Genomic DNA, 19,187 nt, shown 5'->3' with positions numbered 1-19,187 from the left:
TAGGACTTTTGGTTCAAATCCATAACATTACTAATGGGTTCACTCTAAAAATAATAGTAATGTTTTGACTCTATTAGCATTTTTCGTAAAAACCATCCTGCCCCATTTCATGTATGTTATATTTATTTTTCACTTTGCAGATGATTTTTTTTCAAAAATACCTTTCTTATAAGTTTGGATGGATAATTAACCTGCACATTTATTAGTTCAATTCATTGAATATTGGGTTGATATGTGGTCCAAATTTTTGGACTAATGAGGAATCTTGTCAAAATAATTTTAAAAGACTTTTTTTTAATTTTGACATGTTATATATAGTCATAATAAAGAAAAATAATAACTTTATAGGTACTAAAATTTTTTAAAAGAACAAATAAAATCATTAAAATTTAGTAAACATTAACGAACTAGATTATGACTCATTACTTGACATGTTTCAACTCAAACAAATTTGGATTCAATTGGGTCTTGACCCATCCAAACTTAACTTAATCCGCCTAATTGTCACCCCTAATCGAAACATGATGTTACTATAGAGAGATTTGATATCTCATGAGCAACATTCTTGACTCATATGATAGCAAGTTCGAGGCACAACTAATTTCAGAGTCCTTGGGTAGGTGACAACCGTATTCACAATTATCCAAACCGTTCTAGCTTGCAACAATGATGTTAACAAGTAGTCATTATAATTATATATTGTTTAAGTTACATACATGCGTCATAAGTGTAAGATTTTTTACACAATCAAATCACTTACCTATTGACATATCTCGTTTTTAAGATTATAAATATTAAACGGTAGAAGTTTAGACGATTTACCTGTAGAAGCGATTTATTAGCAACCGACATTACTGCAACCATCAACACAAATCAACAAGGCACCATGCAAGAGAGTCGAGGAAGATAATGAAGAAGCTTATACTATTCACTTTCGAGGCTAATGTCTATTTACTAGTATAAATTGAATGATACGAATGAGAATGAGTGATATCTGTGACTCTTGGAGCTTTGTGAACATTTTTATTTGAAGCATTGAAGGTGAGGGGCATATAGAACTAACGATTGAACAATTTTACTATGCAAGTCCGTTGAATTGTGTTAATGTTCACTCCTTTAATTTATTTTTAGGTACTACTTTGGTTGAGACATTCCAGAATTTAATAAGTTACATCTCTGTTTTGGCCTTTCCTAGAAAGCTCCATGTATAATGTTCCGCAAAATATATGTAACATACTATGAGATGTGTTAACGTTGGTATTTATTTTAATCATGTTACATATTTTTACATCTTTCTTTACAACTACTTTTATCTTCACAATATGTCCGTGCCTTGCACGGCCATCCTTATCTAGTATTTCTTATAGGCTAGGAAAGCAGTTGTTCGTCGACTTGTTTGCTTCCCTAACTAGGGGTGATATTGAAAATTTCTTAATTCTATGCTGAAATAATATTGTACATGACTACTTTAGAATTGTACTTTCTCTTTATAAGACAAAAAACCCAGTTCACAAGTTATTTTTTTCTTTATTTCAGTCGAAAAGTAGGGTTATTTTCCATGCACGTGGGGCCCTTGTATCTCTCTATTTCACTTCTTTTGCAATTTTCTTTTCACTATTACCCAAATACCTCTTAATATATGGACCCCACTTGGAAATATCTTAACAATGTTATGAGAAAATTTGGATTCTCAGAAATATGATATGGAGAATTCTTGCTAATAATTGGTACTCTATTATCATTAATGGGGTCCTTCATGGTTTCTTTAAATATGAAAGAGGTATAAAACAAGGTGATCCTATCTCTCCTTCATTGTTTATTATTGGGTCTGAATGTTATGAAATAGAATTATTTTGAAAAGGTTAAAAACAATATCTTCTCGACACAATTAAATAAAACAAACCATGTGTGTGTTGTATTAATTAATGTGTCTATTCTCATCACTTTTTAAGTTGTTTTTCCCTTTCTACCAAGCAATATGTTTTAGGCTTGAAAGTTTATGTGGTTAAATTTTAATAGTTTGTCAAAAAAATATTAATCATCTCTTAGCTTCTTCTTTCTTCTATATATATATAATAAGAGAAAAAAGAAAAATAAACACAAGACAATAGATTCAAATTTATTCTCTAATGTTATGTGTTGTGCTTCTATAGTTTAATAACAAACACATCATGTAATAAAACTTTAATAACAACTACATCTCAATTTCAGGAACAACTATTGCCTCTCGTCGTTGCTGACAATAGTAATAACCTAACATAATACAACACCCACCTAAGAAGTCTAAAACAATAGCCCCCGGGACCATTAGATATTTCAAAGTCCATTTTGAATCTTCCGATGTTGTCCGTCAACTCTCTGGATTCACGTCTTGTGTTGTTCCGTGATGTACAAAAGCTAAAGTAAGCAATACCTACACAATTGATTTGTACGCCAAAATATTGTTGAATTATTATTTCTCAGCTACGACTAGAAGAGTGGTTTAAAAAAAACTTTTGAAAGTAAGGGGAACTGTAGACATTCTAGCACCTGTACAAGATATACCCATTCAACAGAATTAGAAGTTTTCCTCATAACAACCTTCAGCATACACCAACCTTGGGGAGATCCTTTTCCTGCCATATCCTTTGACGAGTTCATAAATAAAAATAATGTTATCATTTATCAACTTGTCCGGAACAAAAACAGATTGATTTCTATCGACTATACTATCCATCACTTGTTGTAATATGCTTGTTAAGATCTTTGATATTATCTTGTATAGTAGGGTGCAACATGATATAGGTCTATATTGTGTGATCCTTTCTTGATTTGGGATTTTTGGGATCTATGTAACTGTAGTGCAGTTGATGGCCTTCTACATGGTTCCAGCCTGAAAAAACCTGAACTGCATCTATAAGGTCTTCTCCTATTATGGCTAAAAGACACCTATTTGCGGGTTTTTTTGAATTTTCTTTATTTTATCTAAAATAATTATTTTACCAAAATATCTACATGTACATGTAAGTATTCTCCTGTAATTATTTATTTCATTCTTTTACTTCATTATCACTTTACCTTGCACATTTAATAGTTTAATTTTCGTTATGACAGTGTGTCAACTCAGACTTCAAAATAGCATCCATTAGCCATGTTTTATGAAATTGGCACAAAATGGGCATTTTACACGTTTTTGGTTGATAAATTTGGCATTTCTTAATTAATAATTGATATTCTCTCCTATAACGCTCTCACTTATTTATTCTCTTAAAATCTCTCAAATATTTCTTTCATATTTTGCCCCTGAAATCTCTTCATTACCATGTTTATCTCCTCCACGTTTAGACTTTCTTTCAAGTTTTTTTCATAGGAATTCCACAAAATTATATGCCATATTTTACAGCAAAAAAGAATTAAAATTTATTGGTTTTATAAGTGTTGAATAACTTTACGATTTGAACATTTCTTGGAGTCCTATAAAATTGATTTGGGCATTACTTGAGTGATATAAGAGATATAAAAACGTGAAATAAGGAGGAAAAAAGTTATTCTCTCCTATTTATTTTCAAGCAAATTAATCAAACAGAAAGTTTGGCAAGATAGTGCCAATTTTGTATGCATAAAAATTGCTAAATACTTTGGGGCTAAAAACTGCCAACTTTTTTGGAGACTTGTATTTATGTGTCAGTTCCTCGATTTTGGCTTTACTACAAGCTTCAAACTTTTCAAAACTCTTTTAACCATTAGGATTAATCCTAAACTACTCATGATTCCAACATAACGATCATTAATATGACACAAATGAGCATGCCAAAAATTAGCAGAAGAAAGCATATAAACTTAAGTAAAAATTTTATTCATTTCAACATTCAGTTTAAACATCTCATCACAAACATATCCATTTTCCACAAAGGTACCCTTTTTCACAATTACATACATATTCAATAATTTGTTTAAGCTTGCTTTATTAAATAGAAAACTAGACATCAATTTTTTTTTCTCATACAAGGAATATAAAGTATATCTTTCAAAGTTAACACCCTTCCAGAGGTAAAACACAATTCGACATCTCCCGTTTCAAGCACTTGAGTAGTAAGAGAATCACCAAGCATGATGGTTTTGGGCTCCTCAAAATGAGTATATTTTTTGTACCAATCTTTGATATAACAGACATGATGGTTTGCACCAAAATCAGCCCACCATCCATCAACATTTTCAACCATGTTTATGTTGGTAATCACTCAAAAATATTTTAGTCTTTCATAAATATCACTCAAAAATAATAATACTCTATATGTGAAGAAATTCAAATCTATGACATTACTAATGGGTTCACTCTAAAAATATGTTACAGGTTCAAAACCTCACCTTCAATAAAAACACACCAGAAAATACCTTCAATATGTTTTGTGGTTGTGTTTATTCGTAGGGATGTAAATAGGGTGGAGCAGGACAAGTCTTGACCTCCTAATGTTTTGAATCGCCCTATCCTATCCTGCTCCGTTAGCATATTTCGTAAAAACTATTCTGCCCTATTTCAGATATGTTATATTTATTTTTTTCACTTTGAAGATGATTTTTTTTCAAAAATACCTTTCTGATAAGTTTGGATGGATAATTGACTTGCATATTTATTAGTTTAATTCATTGAATATTGGGTTGATATGTGGTCCAAATTTTTGAACTTATAACAAATCTTGTCAAAATAATTAAAAAGACTTTTTATTTTATTCATGTAAATGTAAATGTTTAAAAAAAGGAGATTGCCATTTTTGGTATGCTACTATATTTATTCACGTTTCCACATATGTGCTACACTGTGGTCCTACAGTGAAGTCTTTGATAAATATCACTCAAAAATAATACTAATCCTTTATATGTGAAGAAAAAATAGGACTTTTGGTTCAAATCCATAACATTACTAATGGGTTCACTCTAAAAATAATACTAATGTTTTGACTCTGTTAGCATTTTTCGTAAAAACTATCCTGCCCCATTTCATGTATGTTATATTTATTTTTAACTTTGAAGAAGATTTTTTTTCAAAAATACCTTTCTGATAAGTTTAGATGGATAATTGACCTGCACATTTATTAGTTCAATCGTTGAATATTGGGTTGATATGTGGTCCAAATTTTTGGACTAATGAGGAATCTTGTCAAAATAATTTTAAAAGACTTTTTTTTATTTTGACATGTTATATAAAGTCATAATAAAGAAAAATAATAACTTTATAATTACTAAAAAAAATTAAAAGAACAAATAAAATCATTAAATCTTAGTAAATATTAACGAACTAGACTATGACTCATTACTTGACATGTTTTAACTCAAATAAATTTGGATTCAATTGGATCTTGACCCATCCAAACTTAACCTAATCCGCCTAATTGTCACCCCTAATCGAAACATGATGTTACTATAGAGAGATTCGACATCTCATGAGCAATATTCTTGACTCATATGATAGCAAGTTCGAGGCACAACTAATTTCAGAGTCCTCGGGTAGGTGACAACCGTATTCACATTTATACAAATTGTTCTAGCTTGCAACAATGATGTTAACAAGTAGTCATTATAATTATATAGCGTTTAAGTTACATACATGCATCATAAGTGTAAGATTTTTTACACAATCAAATCACTTACCTATTGACATATCTCGTTTTTAAGATTATAAATGTTAAACGGTAGAAGTTTAGACGATTTACATGTAGAAGCGATTTATTAGCAATCGACATTACTGCAACCATCAACACAAATCAACAAGGCACCATGGAAGAGAGTCGAGGAAGATAATGAAGAAGCTTATACAATACACTTTCAAGGCTAATGTCTATTTACTAGTATAAATTGAATGATACGAATGAGAATGAGTGATATCTGTGACTCTTGGAGCTTTGTGAACATTTTTATTTGAAGCATTGAAGGTGAGGGGCATATAGAACTAACGATTGAACAATTTTATTATGCAAGTCCGTTGAATTGTGTTAATGTTCACTCCTTTAATTTATTTTGAGGTACTACTTTGGTTGAGACATTCTAGAATCCAATAAGTTACATCTCTGTTTTGGCCTTTCCTAGAAATCTCCAAGTATAACGTTCCGCAAAATATATGTAACTTACCATGAGATGTGTTAACGTTGGTATTTATTTTAATCATGTTACATATTTGTACATCTTTCTTTACAACTACTTTTATCTCCACAATATGTTCATGCCTTGCACGGGCATCCTTATCTAGTATTTCTTATAGGCTAGGAAAGCAGTTGTTTGTCGACATGTTTGCTTCCCAAATCAGGGTGATATTGAAAATTTCTTAATTCTATGCTAAAATAATACTACACATGACTACTTTAGAATTGTACTTTCTCTTTATAAGACAAAAAAGCCAGCTCACAAGTTATTTTTTTCTTTATTTCAGCCGAAAAGTGGGGTTATTTTCCATGCATGTGGGGCCCTTGTATCTCTCTATTTCACTTCTTTTGCAATTTTCTTTTCACTATTACCCAAATACCTCTTAATAAATGGACCCCACTTGAAAATATCTTACCAATGTTATTAGAAAATTTGGATTCTCAGAAATATGATATGGAGAATTCTTGCTAATAATTGGTACTCTATTATCATTAATGGGGTCTGCCATGGTTTCTTTAAATCTGAAAGAGGTATAAAACAAGGTGATCCTATCTCTCATTCATTGTTTATTATTGGTCTGAATGTTATGAAATAGAATTATTTTAAAAGGGCTCAAAACAATATCTTCTCGGCACAATTAACTAAAACAAATCATGTGTGTGTTGTATTAATTAATGTGTCTATTCTCATCACTTTTTAAGTTGTTTTTCCTTTTCTACCAAGCAATATGTTTTAGGCTTGAAAGTTTATGTGGTTAAACTTTAACAGTTTGTCAAAAAATATTAATCATCTTAGCTTCGACTTTCTTCCATATATATATATATATAATAAGAGAAAAAAGAAAAACAATACAAGATAATAGATTCAAATTTACTCTCTAATGTTATGTGTTGTGCTTCTATAGTTTAATAACAAACACATCATGTAATTAAAGTTTAATAACAGCTACATCTCAATTTCAGGAACAACTATTGCCTCTCGTCGTTGCTGACAATAGTAATAACCTAACCTAATACACACCCACCTAAGAAGGCTAAAACAATAACCCCCGGGACCACCAGATACTTCAAAGTCCATTTTGGATCCTCTGATGCTGTCCGCCAACTATCTGGATCCACGTCTGGTGTTGTTCCGTGATGTGCAAAAGCTTAAGTAAGCAATACCTGCACAATTGATTTGTACGCCAAAATATTGTTAAATTATTATTTCTTTGCTATGACTAGAAGAGTGGTTTAAAAAAAACTTTTGAATGTAAGGGGAACTGTAGACATTCTAGCACATGTACAAGATATACCCATTCAACAGAATCAAAAGTTTTCCTCATATCAACCTTCAGCATACACCTTGGGGATATCCTTTTCCTGCCATATCCTTTGACGAGTTCATGGCTAAAAATAATGTTATCATTTATCAACCTGTCGGGAACAAAGACAGATTGATTTCTATCAGTATACTATCCATCACATGTTGTAATCTGCTTGTTAAGATCTTTGATATTATCTTGTATAGTAGGGTGCAACATGATATAGGTCTATATTGTGTGATCATTTTTAGGTTAGGGATTTTTGGGATCAATGTAACTGTAGTGCAATTGATGGCCTTATACATGGTTCCAGTCTGAAAAATCTCCTGAACTGCATCTATAATGTCTTCTCCTACTATGGGCCATGCCTTTTTGAAAAATACTACATTGAGTCCATCACAGCCTGGTGCATTCATATCATTTATCCCTTTCAAAGCCTCTACTACCTCACTTCTGGTCACCTATTTTATTAGTAGCATTTGTTGTTTCCTATTCAAAACTAGGTTTGTCCTTCATTACTAAAGGACTGACCATTGGTAATTGTTCAGCACATAATCCTAGGAGAGTTTTATAGTAGCTAAGCACTTCATATTTAATTTTTGTTGAATGAGTTAGCATACTTACTCTATTATGTGCTGACCTATGTTTCAAGTTGGCAAAAACGTATGTTGTATTTGAATCCCTAACTTCAACCACAACACTCTTGACTTTTGCCTGATTATACTTTCCTCCATATTTAACCACTTCTGAAGTGTCTCTTTTGCTTGATTTTTGGCTTCAATTTTCTCTCGGGGTTCCATATCCTGTTGTAATAGTTCCAGTTGGTGTCTGCACTTGTGTATTTTGTCCTCAATTCCACCAAATTCCTTTGCATTGAGTTTTTTCATTGCTTGCATAACATTCTTCATATTTCTCCAGATACTTGCCATTTTACATCTTCCCAAGTTCCTAGACCACACTTCATCCACAACTTTAAGAAATTTTTCATTACTTATTGTCAGAAGATGCACATGTTACGCACGAGATGCACGTGCACGTTATAGCAAGTTCTTGATTCATATGATAGCAAGTTTGAGGCACAACTATTTTCAGAGTCCTTGGGTAGGTGACAACCATATTCACAATTATACAAACTGTTCTAGCTTTCGCCAATGATGTTAACAAGTAGTCATTATAATTATATAGCGTTTAAGTTACATACATGCATCGTAAGTGTAAGATTTTTTACACAATCAAGTCACTTACCTATTGACATATCTCGTATTTAAGAATATAAATGTTAAATGGTAGAAGTTTAGACGATTTACCTATAGAAGTGATTTAGAAACTTGAAAGGTAGAGCTTCACTCCTTCAGTAATGAATTATATATATATATATATAAATGTATGAGAGTTGAAATATTTTAGTCTTTCACAAATATCACTCAAAAATAATAATCCTTTATATGTGAAGAAATTCAAATGTATGACAATACTAATGAGTTCACTCAAAAAATATGTTACAAGTTCAAAATCTCACCTTTAATAAAAACCCACCAGAAAATACCTTCAATATGTTTCGTGGTTGTGTTTAATCGTAGGGACGTAAATACGGTGGAACGGGACAAGTCTTGACATGCTAATGTTTTGAATCGCCCTATCCTATCCTACTCCGTTAGCATACTTCGTAAAAACTATTCTGCCCCATTTCAGGTATGTTATATTATTTATTTTTCACTTTGAAGATGGATTTTTTTTCAAAAATTCTGATAATTTTGGATGGACAATTGGCCTGCATATTTATTAGTTCAATTCATTGAATATTGGGTTGATATGTGATTGAAATTTTTGGACTAATGAGAAATCTTGTCAAAATAATTTTAAAAGACTTTTTATTTTATTCACGTAAATGTAAATGTTTAAAAAAAGGAGATTGCTATTTTTTGTATGCTTCTATATTTATTCACGTTTCCACATATGTGCTACTGTGTGATCCTACACTGAAGTCTTTGATAAATATCACTCAAAAATAATACTAATCCTTTATATGTGAAGAAGAATTAGGATTTTTGGTTCAAATCCATAACATTACTAATGGGTTCACTCTAAAAATAATACTAATGTTTTGACTCTGTTAGCATTTATCGTAAAAACAATCCTGCCCCATTTCATGTTTGTTATATTTATTTTTCACTTAGAAGATGATTTTTTTTCAAAAATACCTTTATGATAAGTTTGGATGGATAATTGACCTGCACATCTTTGTGTGTGGTGGAGCAATAAAATCATATATGCACACATCAAATTTTTAGATGGAAATTATTTGGTTCCTGACCCTGAACCAATTGTGATGCGAGAACCTTGTTGGCTTGATGCATGCATGTTAAATAAACTCTACTCGTACCAAATTTTATTTGAGAGATTTGTTCTCATAATCAGTGGTCTAGCTATAATTGGAGGCAAATCATTTCTGTTAAACCAACCAGTATTATCAAACATAATTTTATAGTTTGGAACTGTACTCTTAATTTAACAATTTGAGCAAACAATCTTACAAAAACCAATTTGTAAGTTGATACAAATGCACATGTGACCATACCATAAATGCATTATTAAATCATAATAGTAAGCGGTCCACATGGCAGGTGAATGGGCTTATATTCACCTTTTTATATGTTCCAAATAATTTCAAGGGATACAATCCCAACCTTAGCTGCTACAATGATCATTTTATCATGAGAACAAGCAACACAAGAGAATTCTTGAAGAATCTTTTATTTCTTCAAACATATAGTCACATGAATTCTCAATTTCTTTTGCATCACATTTGAATTGGAATGGCCAACCGATCATACCAATTGATATTTATTCTAGTAAACTTCTAGTTTACTTTTGCATGTGATTCTCTCATCATGCCCATATTTGTATACAACACACAACGGGAAAAAATGGGTAATCTTATACTCTGGTTGTAGTAATTTGAAGATATTAAATCTTCCCATAATTTGTAGTCTCAATATAATATTTTTTTTTTCTTTTAAATTCTTCTAAAACGTAAAAAGTTTTTTTTGAGACTTACTACAACCCCAATATTATGACCGGATAGTAACAAATTAGCCCTTTCGAAACTCTCAATTAATTTTGTGTACTACCACAAATTCACAACGTCATTCTTATGGTGACCATCTCCTTCAAGGAGAAAATTATTATTATTGTCATGGTTAAAATTATCACATGCAAGGCTTATTTCTTGACAATCAATGACAAATTTGTGTTGCCACACAACAATATTTATTTTGGTCATGGACACAACCTTTATAGGAAAGAATTATTTCTTTCTTTTTTCCTTCAATAGTTCATAATTTAACATACCACAATATTTGCGTAGTACTTAAAGTATATGACTAAATGGTCATTTATGTCAAAATATTTCTTTTCAATCTCTCAAACCTCTCGTAGAGGTGAGATGTAACATTTATCCAACAATACATGAACATGTTCTTATCCATAAGAACACAAGTCACATTTTCTTTAAGAAATGAACCATAACCATTTGAACAGGCTCCATAAATTTTATTAGAAACTCACTGTCATTCTTTCGCATTTATCAAATTTTTGTGACTCACCTCAACATCACTTTAAGAGGACGAATGTATCAAATGTACTACCACTTTGTATTCCTTTATTTTGATGGAGGATTTACAAAAGTTTTCAAATTGGATTGTACCAACAACAATGTGGCCGAAAACTTTTCATATCACTTTAATGGATAAAAAATACCTTCACATTTTGAAGGATCATCTTAAGAACCCATATTGTTCTTCCTTTTAATTACCATAATGATGACCATTAACATTTTACCACGCCCAAATTCATACATTAAATCACTTGTCATCTTTCAGACATATTTTACACTGCGACCGCATTCACATAAGAGAATGGAGCAAACCAATTGGGTGGATTTCATGACTTTTCACCAAAAGTTCATCATTTTGCCTTAGTCATCATCATATTATCACTATAGTGCGTTAGGAATTAAACCTAATGTCTTATCCATATAAAGAAGCCTTAGCCCATAAATCAATGGGACCCAACATATTATTATCATGACGCACCGAGACTTTAACTCGATGTCTTACCACTTAGTGCGATGAAACTTGAATTCATCGTCTTACGCTCAACCATTGTCTTAATAAACTAAAGTGTTACCAAAAACTAAATATCGAAACTCATAAATATAATCTTAATTTGACTAAACCATAAGAAAAATGAACAAAATCAATTAATTAGAACAACATGTTGGAATCATGTAAAAGTCTCAAGTTAAAATGAATTAAAACCTTTTAACATTCCTTCTCAATATTGTTACAAAGATTTAACATAATTTACTAACCATTTTAAAATAACCACAAAATAAACTTTGTTAGTACAAATAATATATTAATAACTCAAAAAGTAAATTCTTGATAAAGAAAAGTAAAGAGGTACAAAAGTAACCAATAATAATAATCCAATCAATATATATATGCCACATAATTCAATAACTTATCTTTAAATAAAACAAGATCATAAAGAACAATTTCTTTACAAATTATTAACTTACAAAACTAATTGTACTGTTTAAATATATAAGTGATCAAATTAAAATTTTGCTCAAAGTAAAAGCAACTTGTTGAACTCATATGATTTTGAGATGGTAAGAAAACTAATAATGCATAATCAAAAGTAAAATATAAAATAGATTATATAGTAATTTACCTTGTTTTCGGGAGAAAAATAAATACAAATATTTTTACCTTCTTTATATTTACTTTGCTTCAATACTTCAATAGTAGAACAATCGTGTTGATAATGTGTTGTAAAATTTAAGAACAAAAGAACAATATGAAGATGAAGACAAGAGGAACAATATATATATATATATATATATATAACTTTTTTTCTTACAAGTATTCACCAAATCTTCAAGTGTATACAATATGAACCTTTCTGCCTCTATTTATAGTGTAACATAGAGGCATACGAAAGGTTAGTCATAAACATGACATTAACATAAATATAATGGAGGAGGTTATAGAAGTGAAACGTTACAAGAATAATGGTTATAAAGTTGGAGGTTATGGTTTTCTTCATAATGGAGGAAAGTAATGGAGATAATGGGAGAGAGTAACTTCTTGGTATATTGGACATCCGCACTCTAATATATTATAACAGTGATGCCTTTTTATGGTCAGTATTTTATTTTTATTTTTTAATCTTTTCTTCCATGTATTTATCGTATTAAAAAACTATTGAACAAGATAAGGGAAAGGATAGTGTCCAGTATATTAACGATAGGTAACTATCTGTAAATAAATAATTATTTAAGAGGAAAAACAAGTTTTAACTATAATCAAAATAAAATTTATCTCTTTATTTCTATTTAATTTATAAAAAGTTCATTCTAAATTATTGTTATACCGTGCGAAGTGCGGATAAATTTCCTAATTTTATTATAAAACGAAACTTTTTTCTATTCTTAATAAAATAGAACTTTTTCTTACACTTTATAAAGTGTAAGTTTCTTTTACACTTTTATAAAGTGGATGTTTTTGTTACACTTTATAAGAAAAAATAATTCCACCAAAACTTTTCATTTTCCTTTCACCTTCTTCCTCAAATCAATTTTTTAACCCTTCACTGGTTCCAACCCGACAATCCAATTGACCCCATATTAAAAAATTGAATTCTTGAAATATTATAATTTATATAATAAAAACTAGTAAACTAGTAAAATAGTCTAGCAAAATGTTTGCAAAGCTAGATGACTTGGAACATACTGGTCCTTATCTCCCTCATTATATTAGAATTCTTTTTAAAAACAAATCTTAGTTAGATAATTGACAATATCAATTAATTTTGAGCTTCCTTTTTTACTAGTGTTTATTATATAAAATTAAAATCTTTCGAGAATTCAATTTTTTTAATGTGAGGTCAATTAGATTGTCGGGTTGGGACCAGTGAAGGATTAGAAAATTGTTCAAGGAAGAAAATGAAACAACAACAACAACATATCCAGTGAAATCCCACTAGGTGGGGTCTGGGGAGGGTAGAGTGTACGCAGACCTTACCACTACTTCGTGGAGGTAGAGAGGTTGTTTCCGGGAGACCCTCAGCTCAAGTACATCAAATCTAAGTGAAAGGAGAGATATATATAAAACATAACAACCAATACAAAGGATAGTGTATAATCAACAAATGAGACAATAACATCAAGAAAGTAATGTGAGGAGTGAAACGCAGTAACCAGCATAAGGCTAGGACTACTCCAAACGCTAACAACCCATACCCTCGCAAGGGAAGACAACACGCTAACCCTACTAACCTTCAACCTTAATACGCGACCTCCACTCCTTCCTATCTAGAGTCATGTCCTCGGTAATGTGAAGCATAGCCAAGTCTTGTCTAATCACCTCTTCCCAATACTTCTTGGGCCTACCTCTACCCCTCCGCGTACCCTCTACCACCATTACCTCGCACCTCCTCATTGGGGCGTCTGCGCTCCGTCTCTTCACATGTCCAAACCATCTCAGTCTCGCTTCCCTCAGCTTGTCCACCACAGAGGCCACTCCCACCTTCTCCCGGATAACCTCATTCCTAATCTTGTCGCTCCTAGTGTGCCCACACATCCATCTCAACATCCTCATCTCCGCAACATGCATTTTTTGAACATGTGCGTTCTTGACTGGCCAACACTCCGTTCCATACAACAAGGCTGGTCTAACTACCACTCTGTAGAACTTACCTTTAAGTTTCGGTGGAATTTTCTTATCACACAATACTCCAGAGGCAAGCTTCCATTTCATCCAAGCAACCCCAATGCGATGTGTGACATCATCGTCGATGTCACCACTCGCTTGGATTACAGACCTAAGATACTTAAAACTTTCTTTCTTAGGAATGATATGTGCGGCAAGACTTACTTCCACATCTGTCTCACCCAACACATCACTGAATTTGCACCCCAAATATTCTGTTTTGGTTCTACTCAACCTGAACCCTTTGGACTCCAGCGTTTGTCTCCACACCTCCAACCGCGCATTAACTCTGCCTCGCGTCTCATCAATCAGTACTATGTCATCCGCAAATAACATACACCATGGGACCTTCTCCTGAATAGACCGCGTCAACTCATTCATCACCAAAGCAAATAGGAAGGGGTTAAGGACTGATCCCTGGTGCAGCCCCATCTCAACTGGGAAATGTTATGTGTCTCCTCCAACTGTTCTAACCCGAGTCTTGGCTCCACCGTACATGTCCTTTATCGCCCTAATATAAATCATCGGGACTCCTTTAGACCCCAAGCACCTCCAGAGGACATTCCTCGGTACGTTGTCATAGGCCTTTTCAAGGTCAATGAACAACATATGTAGGTCTCTCTTCCTTTCTCTATATTTTTCTACCAGTCTACGCATAAGATGAATGGCTTCGGTAGTCGAACGTCCCGGCATGAATCCAAACTGATTCTCAGAGATGGACACCCCTCTTCTCACCCTCATCTCCACCACTCTCCCAAATCTTCATAGTATGGCTCAACAATTTGATACCCCTGTAGTTGTTACAGTTTTGGATATCACCCTTGTTTTTATATAACGAAACCATTGTACTCCACCTCCATTCATCAGACATTTTTGTTGTCTTAAAGATAACATTAAACAGCCCAGTTAACCACTCTATGCCTGCCTTGTCCATGCTCTTCCAAAATTCTACCGGAATCTCATCGGGTCCGGTCGCTCTTCCCCTACTCATCCTACTAATAGCCCGTGTAACCTCCTCGGTCCTAATGCACCTACAGTACCCAAAATCCCGAAGTCTTTCAGAGTGCACCAAATCACCCAACACAATGTCTGCTTCCCCTTTTTCATTTAAAAGTTTGTGAAAGTAGCTTCGCCATCTTTGCTTGATGGCGGTCTCTTCAAAAGTTTTTGGTAGAGTTAATTTTTCTTACATAGGATAAGAAAAAGTTATGTTTTACAAAATGTAGGAAAAAGTTCTATTTTATGTTAAAATTTAGACGTTAACAAACTTATTTTAGTTGGGTACTAAAATTGTGGCTTATTTGTCACTTTTATCTCTTTATGGTCAAATAAATTCCGGACTCCTAGCAAGAGTACAAAGACAAATCACTTCTTTCCGTAACAACAACCAAGTGACAAGACTAACAGGCTCAGCTCAACCTTTCCTGTGTGACCAAAACTACAAAATGTCAAAGATAGCTTGACCTGTTCATATCAATACTGTTCTGCAGTAAGCAAATCTTAAAGTAATAACAAAGTTTAATATTTTGGGCACTTTGGACTTGCACTGAAAACCTACCCCACACACACATCATGTTGTTTAATTGCAAATCTTTTCATTAGACCAAAGCCTTGTATGTAGAGACTGCTCAACATTTTATATAACTTCAGCAGGAGTACTACTTAAGATAAATCTTCAATAGCAGAGAAGATACTGCTTCAACAAAAATCAAGCAAAAGTTAATCAACCTACATAGAACTTACAAATGATAGAAAGGGGTAATTTCACCTGTCTGTCAAAACTGCTTTACTCGAAAAGGATGAACATAATTTAACCACAGATATCCCATGAACTATATGAAATCAATAACTTAAAAAACACACTGCAAAGATAATAGTTTCTCTAAGACAAGATAGTGTTTAAAACAAGAATCTAAGTAAATTTGGGAGTACAAAACCAGAGTAAACTACAGCCTCAGGAAAAATGTAACATTGCTGAATCTCCAATACAATGTAGTTTACTTGAAGCACTTCGCGTCCAACAAAGCCTGTCCCTCAAAAGGCTCATGATCTTCAATCATTTGGCTAACCCTCTCCTTCTGGGCTTCATCATTGATGTCTACTTCCTTCCATTCATAGAGTTCCATGTCATAGACTTCATCCATAACAAACTTGGGAATTTCCTTTCCACGGAAAAGCCACAAGCCCTGCACCTTGAATGGGGCCTCAGAACCAACGATCAACATCTTACCAAAAGCATACTTGCGTACCAGATCCATCCTCTGCAGAAAACCACCAACCTTGTTCAAGGTTACAAAGGAAACTGTGTTCTCATCATTGTACTTGTAATCACAAAACCAGAGAGAATATCCTTCGGGGTCATACATGTCCCAGAAACCTGCAGAACAAGAATGCTACAGGGTAAGATTCTGACAAGGAATCAGCTCAAGTGTTCTACTAAAGTAGAAAATTCCAGCCTAAAAAAATGGGTTTATAAACCCACACACACCCTTCCCCCCAAAATAATTAGATAATGGTAACATCAGTATTAAAATTCTGAGTAGAAGCGCAATGCAGAAGTCATATATACAGAACTCCCCCCCACCCCCCCATATCTTTATATGCAAAACGAAACACAGTTGGAATATAAATTCTGTGCAGACTAGTGATTCTTTCTAGAGAAAGAGCAGATCTCTGGATCCCTTCCATCAAACAGATTGCATGTTAAAAAAGATTGAAAAAATGAATCTAAACATGCACTTCAAATAAGGATCTTTTAATGTCTCCTGACGTCAAAGTATGCTAAGAAATCTCTCAAATTATAATAAGAAAGATGGGTAACACAACAAAAAAACTAATACCTTTCACGGCAACCTCACGGAAGTTGGTCTTGGTGTTGGAGTAAAGCCTCTTCCAATCATCCAGAATCATCTCACTTGGAGGCAAGAGATCAAGAGGATTCTTTGCCTTAGGCTTGGGTGCTGCTTCCTCCTCTACAGGACTTGGTTCTTCCTTCTTAACCTCCTTCTTTGGCTCCTCCTTAGCCTTGGGTTTTTCAGGTTGTGCAGGCTTGGATTGCACAGCTGGGATAGATTCAGCTTGTTTCACCTCACCCAATATCTTGCAGAAATTAGGCTGATTAACCACAGTCCAGAAATATCTCTCTACATGTGGGAATTCCTTGGTAAAGCTCTTGGTCATTATCATCCTAAAACCAATGCTCAAGTTGCAGACCATAATGATGTCAGCCAATGTGATACAATGTCCAACCAAGTATGTGTTAGATGCAAGATGGGTGCTCAAAGCACCAAGCGCTCTCTTTAATGCAGCTACTGCACCTTCCTCAGCCTTTTTGCAAAGCAAGAAGAAATTCAGTTGAGTTAAATGGCTCAGGAAAAAAATTATTAATACATAGTAGGATACATACTTGAGGGATGTATACACCATAGCCAAGGCGGGGGTACAGCCATCGTGCAATGTTTGCATCAACTTCAGTGGCAGAAAAATCATTCCATTGTTCAATTTGAGCCTATCAAAGAGAACACAGACATAAATAGAGGAATAAGAATTTCACAAATGAAAATGTAACTACTAAATGAATGAAAACTAAGAAACCAAATCAACTTGAAATACTTACGTATTCAATCAATGAAGAGCCAAAAAGAGGATTGTCGGGCTTCGTTTTGGTAACTAAGTGAATTAGTAAAGGTCAATGTCAGAACTATCTCTTGTTACAGGATCACAAGTCAAAAAAAGAAAAGAAAAATGAGACATGGACTGACCATAGCGGGCAATAGCATTGCTCTCAAAAACAGGTCCATCAGGTGTTTGAAGCACAGGAACCTATAAGATAAAATGACACCTAGATTAGCAAATTATTGTCGAGTAGATAAAAGAATCAATCTATACTATTCAGAAGAATAACATACCTTTCCAATGGGATTCATCTCAAGAAACTCAGGTGTCTTGTTTGATACACCCATCTGGAAGTCCTTTGCAAGATCAACCTTAACACCTGTGTACTCAGCCGCGATGAGTGCCTTTGAGGCATTTTTGTTGTTATTTGTTGAATGCAAAATCTGCAACAAACATAATGAAGACAATTAAATTCTAGTATTTCAGTTTAGACATTAAATCCTCAAGGTAAAAGGTATAAAATTGGGCAATCTTTTATAGCATTTCGTAATCAACACACTTTGGAGCATGAAGTGTCATTTTTTATTATCTATTGAAACAGAGTTTTCTCTAATCAGTTTACAAAACCTCAATTCTCAGTTATAATAACATAAAAAATTATGGTTTCTCCCATCCAACTCTGTTCCTTTTCCTACTTCCAAACAACAGGGTTCATCAGACTAAGAATTGAGTGATTTACATACAAATTAAAACAGCCAATAGGTATACGCATATGGAAAATTCAGCCCCTCCCCTTAGATCTTAAGGACAATACAATCGAAGCAGATGAACTTGTAAAATAAAGCACAGTAGTAGATCAAGAAAAATCTAAAAATCCACAAACTTAAAATTAGATTCAGGAACCAACAATAAAGATGAAATTTTTTGTAATAAATTCATCATCATATTGAAATCCCAGATCTATCTTTTGATGTATGATAACAAAAAACAAAACAAGACCTAAGCAACTTACCAGAGCCATGGCCACACAACAGTTGAAACTTGTTCACCCTTCACCAAGTGTGTTTGAGTTTCGGCGGAGAGGCAAAACGATAGACTTTTCAGTAGATGCGATTAAAGAGGTTTAGGGTTTCGGAGTGGAGGGCTCTATATATGTAGTGCTTCGGTACAAAAGAATATGCTTTTACTCGTAATTTTACCTCTTCACCATGGACAATTTTGGAATATCATGCACTTCTTCTTTTTTTTCTTAAATAAAAAAATATGGAATGTGAACAATATTTTTAAAAAAATCATGAATTTAGGGGTGTAAAAAATTCAACCAATCAATTAATTAGCTCAAGAAAAATGTTATTTATTTATTGTTATAGGATTAT

At 33.1% G+C, this 19,187-nt stretch overlaps 1 protein-coding gene across 1 annotated transcript; it reads right to left on the bottom strand.

Moving 5' to 3' along the window:
- Nucleotides 1-16,048: 16,048 nt before the first annotated feature.
- LOC125872385 (elongation factor 1-gamma 2-like) lies at nucleotides 16,049-18,982 on the bottom strand. Its single transcript, XM_049553098.1, has 7 exons — nucleotides 18,824-18,982; nucleotides 18,105-18,254; nucleotides 17,958-18,018; nucleotides 17,813-17,865; nucleotides 17,603-17,704; nucleotides 17,037-17,523; nucleotides 16,049-16,573 (listed from the first exon to the last, which is right to left on the bottom strand). The coding sequence occupies exons 1-7, from the start codon at nucleotides 18,830-18,832 to the stop codon at nucleotides 16,194-16,196; spliced, it is 1,242 nt and encodes a 413-aa protein (XP_049409055.1). The 5' UTR covers nucleotides 18,833-18,982; the 3' UTR covers nucleotides 16,049-16,193.
- Nucleotides 18,983-19,187: the final 205 nt, after the last annotated feature.

Source organism: Solanum stenotomum, chromosome 8 (genome assembly GCF_019186545.1).
Source record: "Solanum stenotomum isolate F172 chromosome 8, ASM1918654v1, whole genome shotgun sequence".
Taxonomy (NCBI): domain Eukaryota; kingdom Viridiplantae; phylum Streptophyta; class Magnoliopsida; order Solanales; family Solanaceae; genus Solanum; species Solanum stenotomum.
This window is presented reverse-complemented; position numbering and strand designations above follow the sequence as displayed.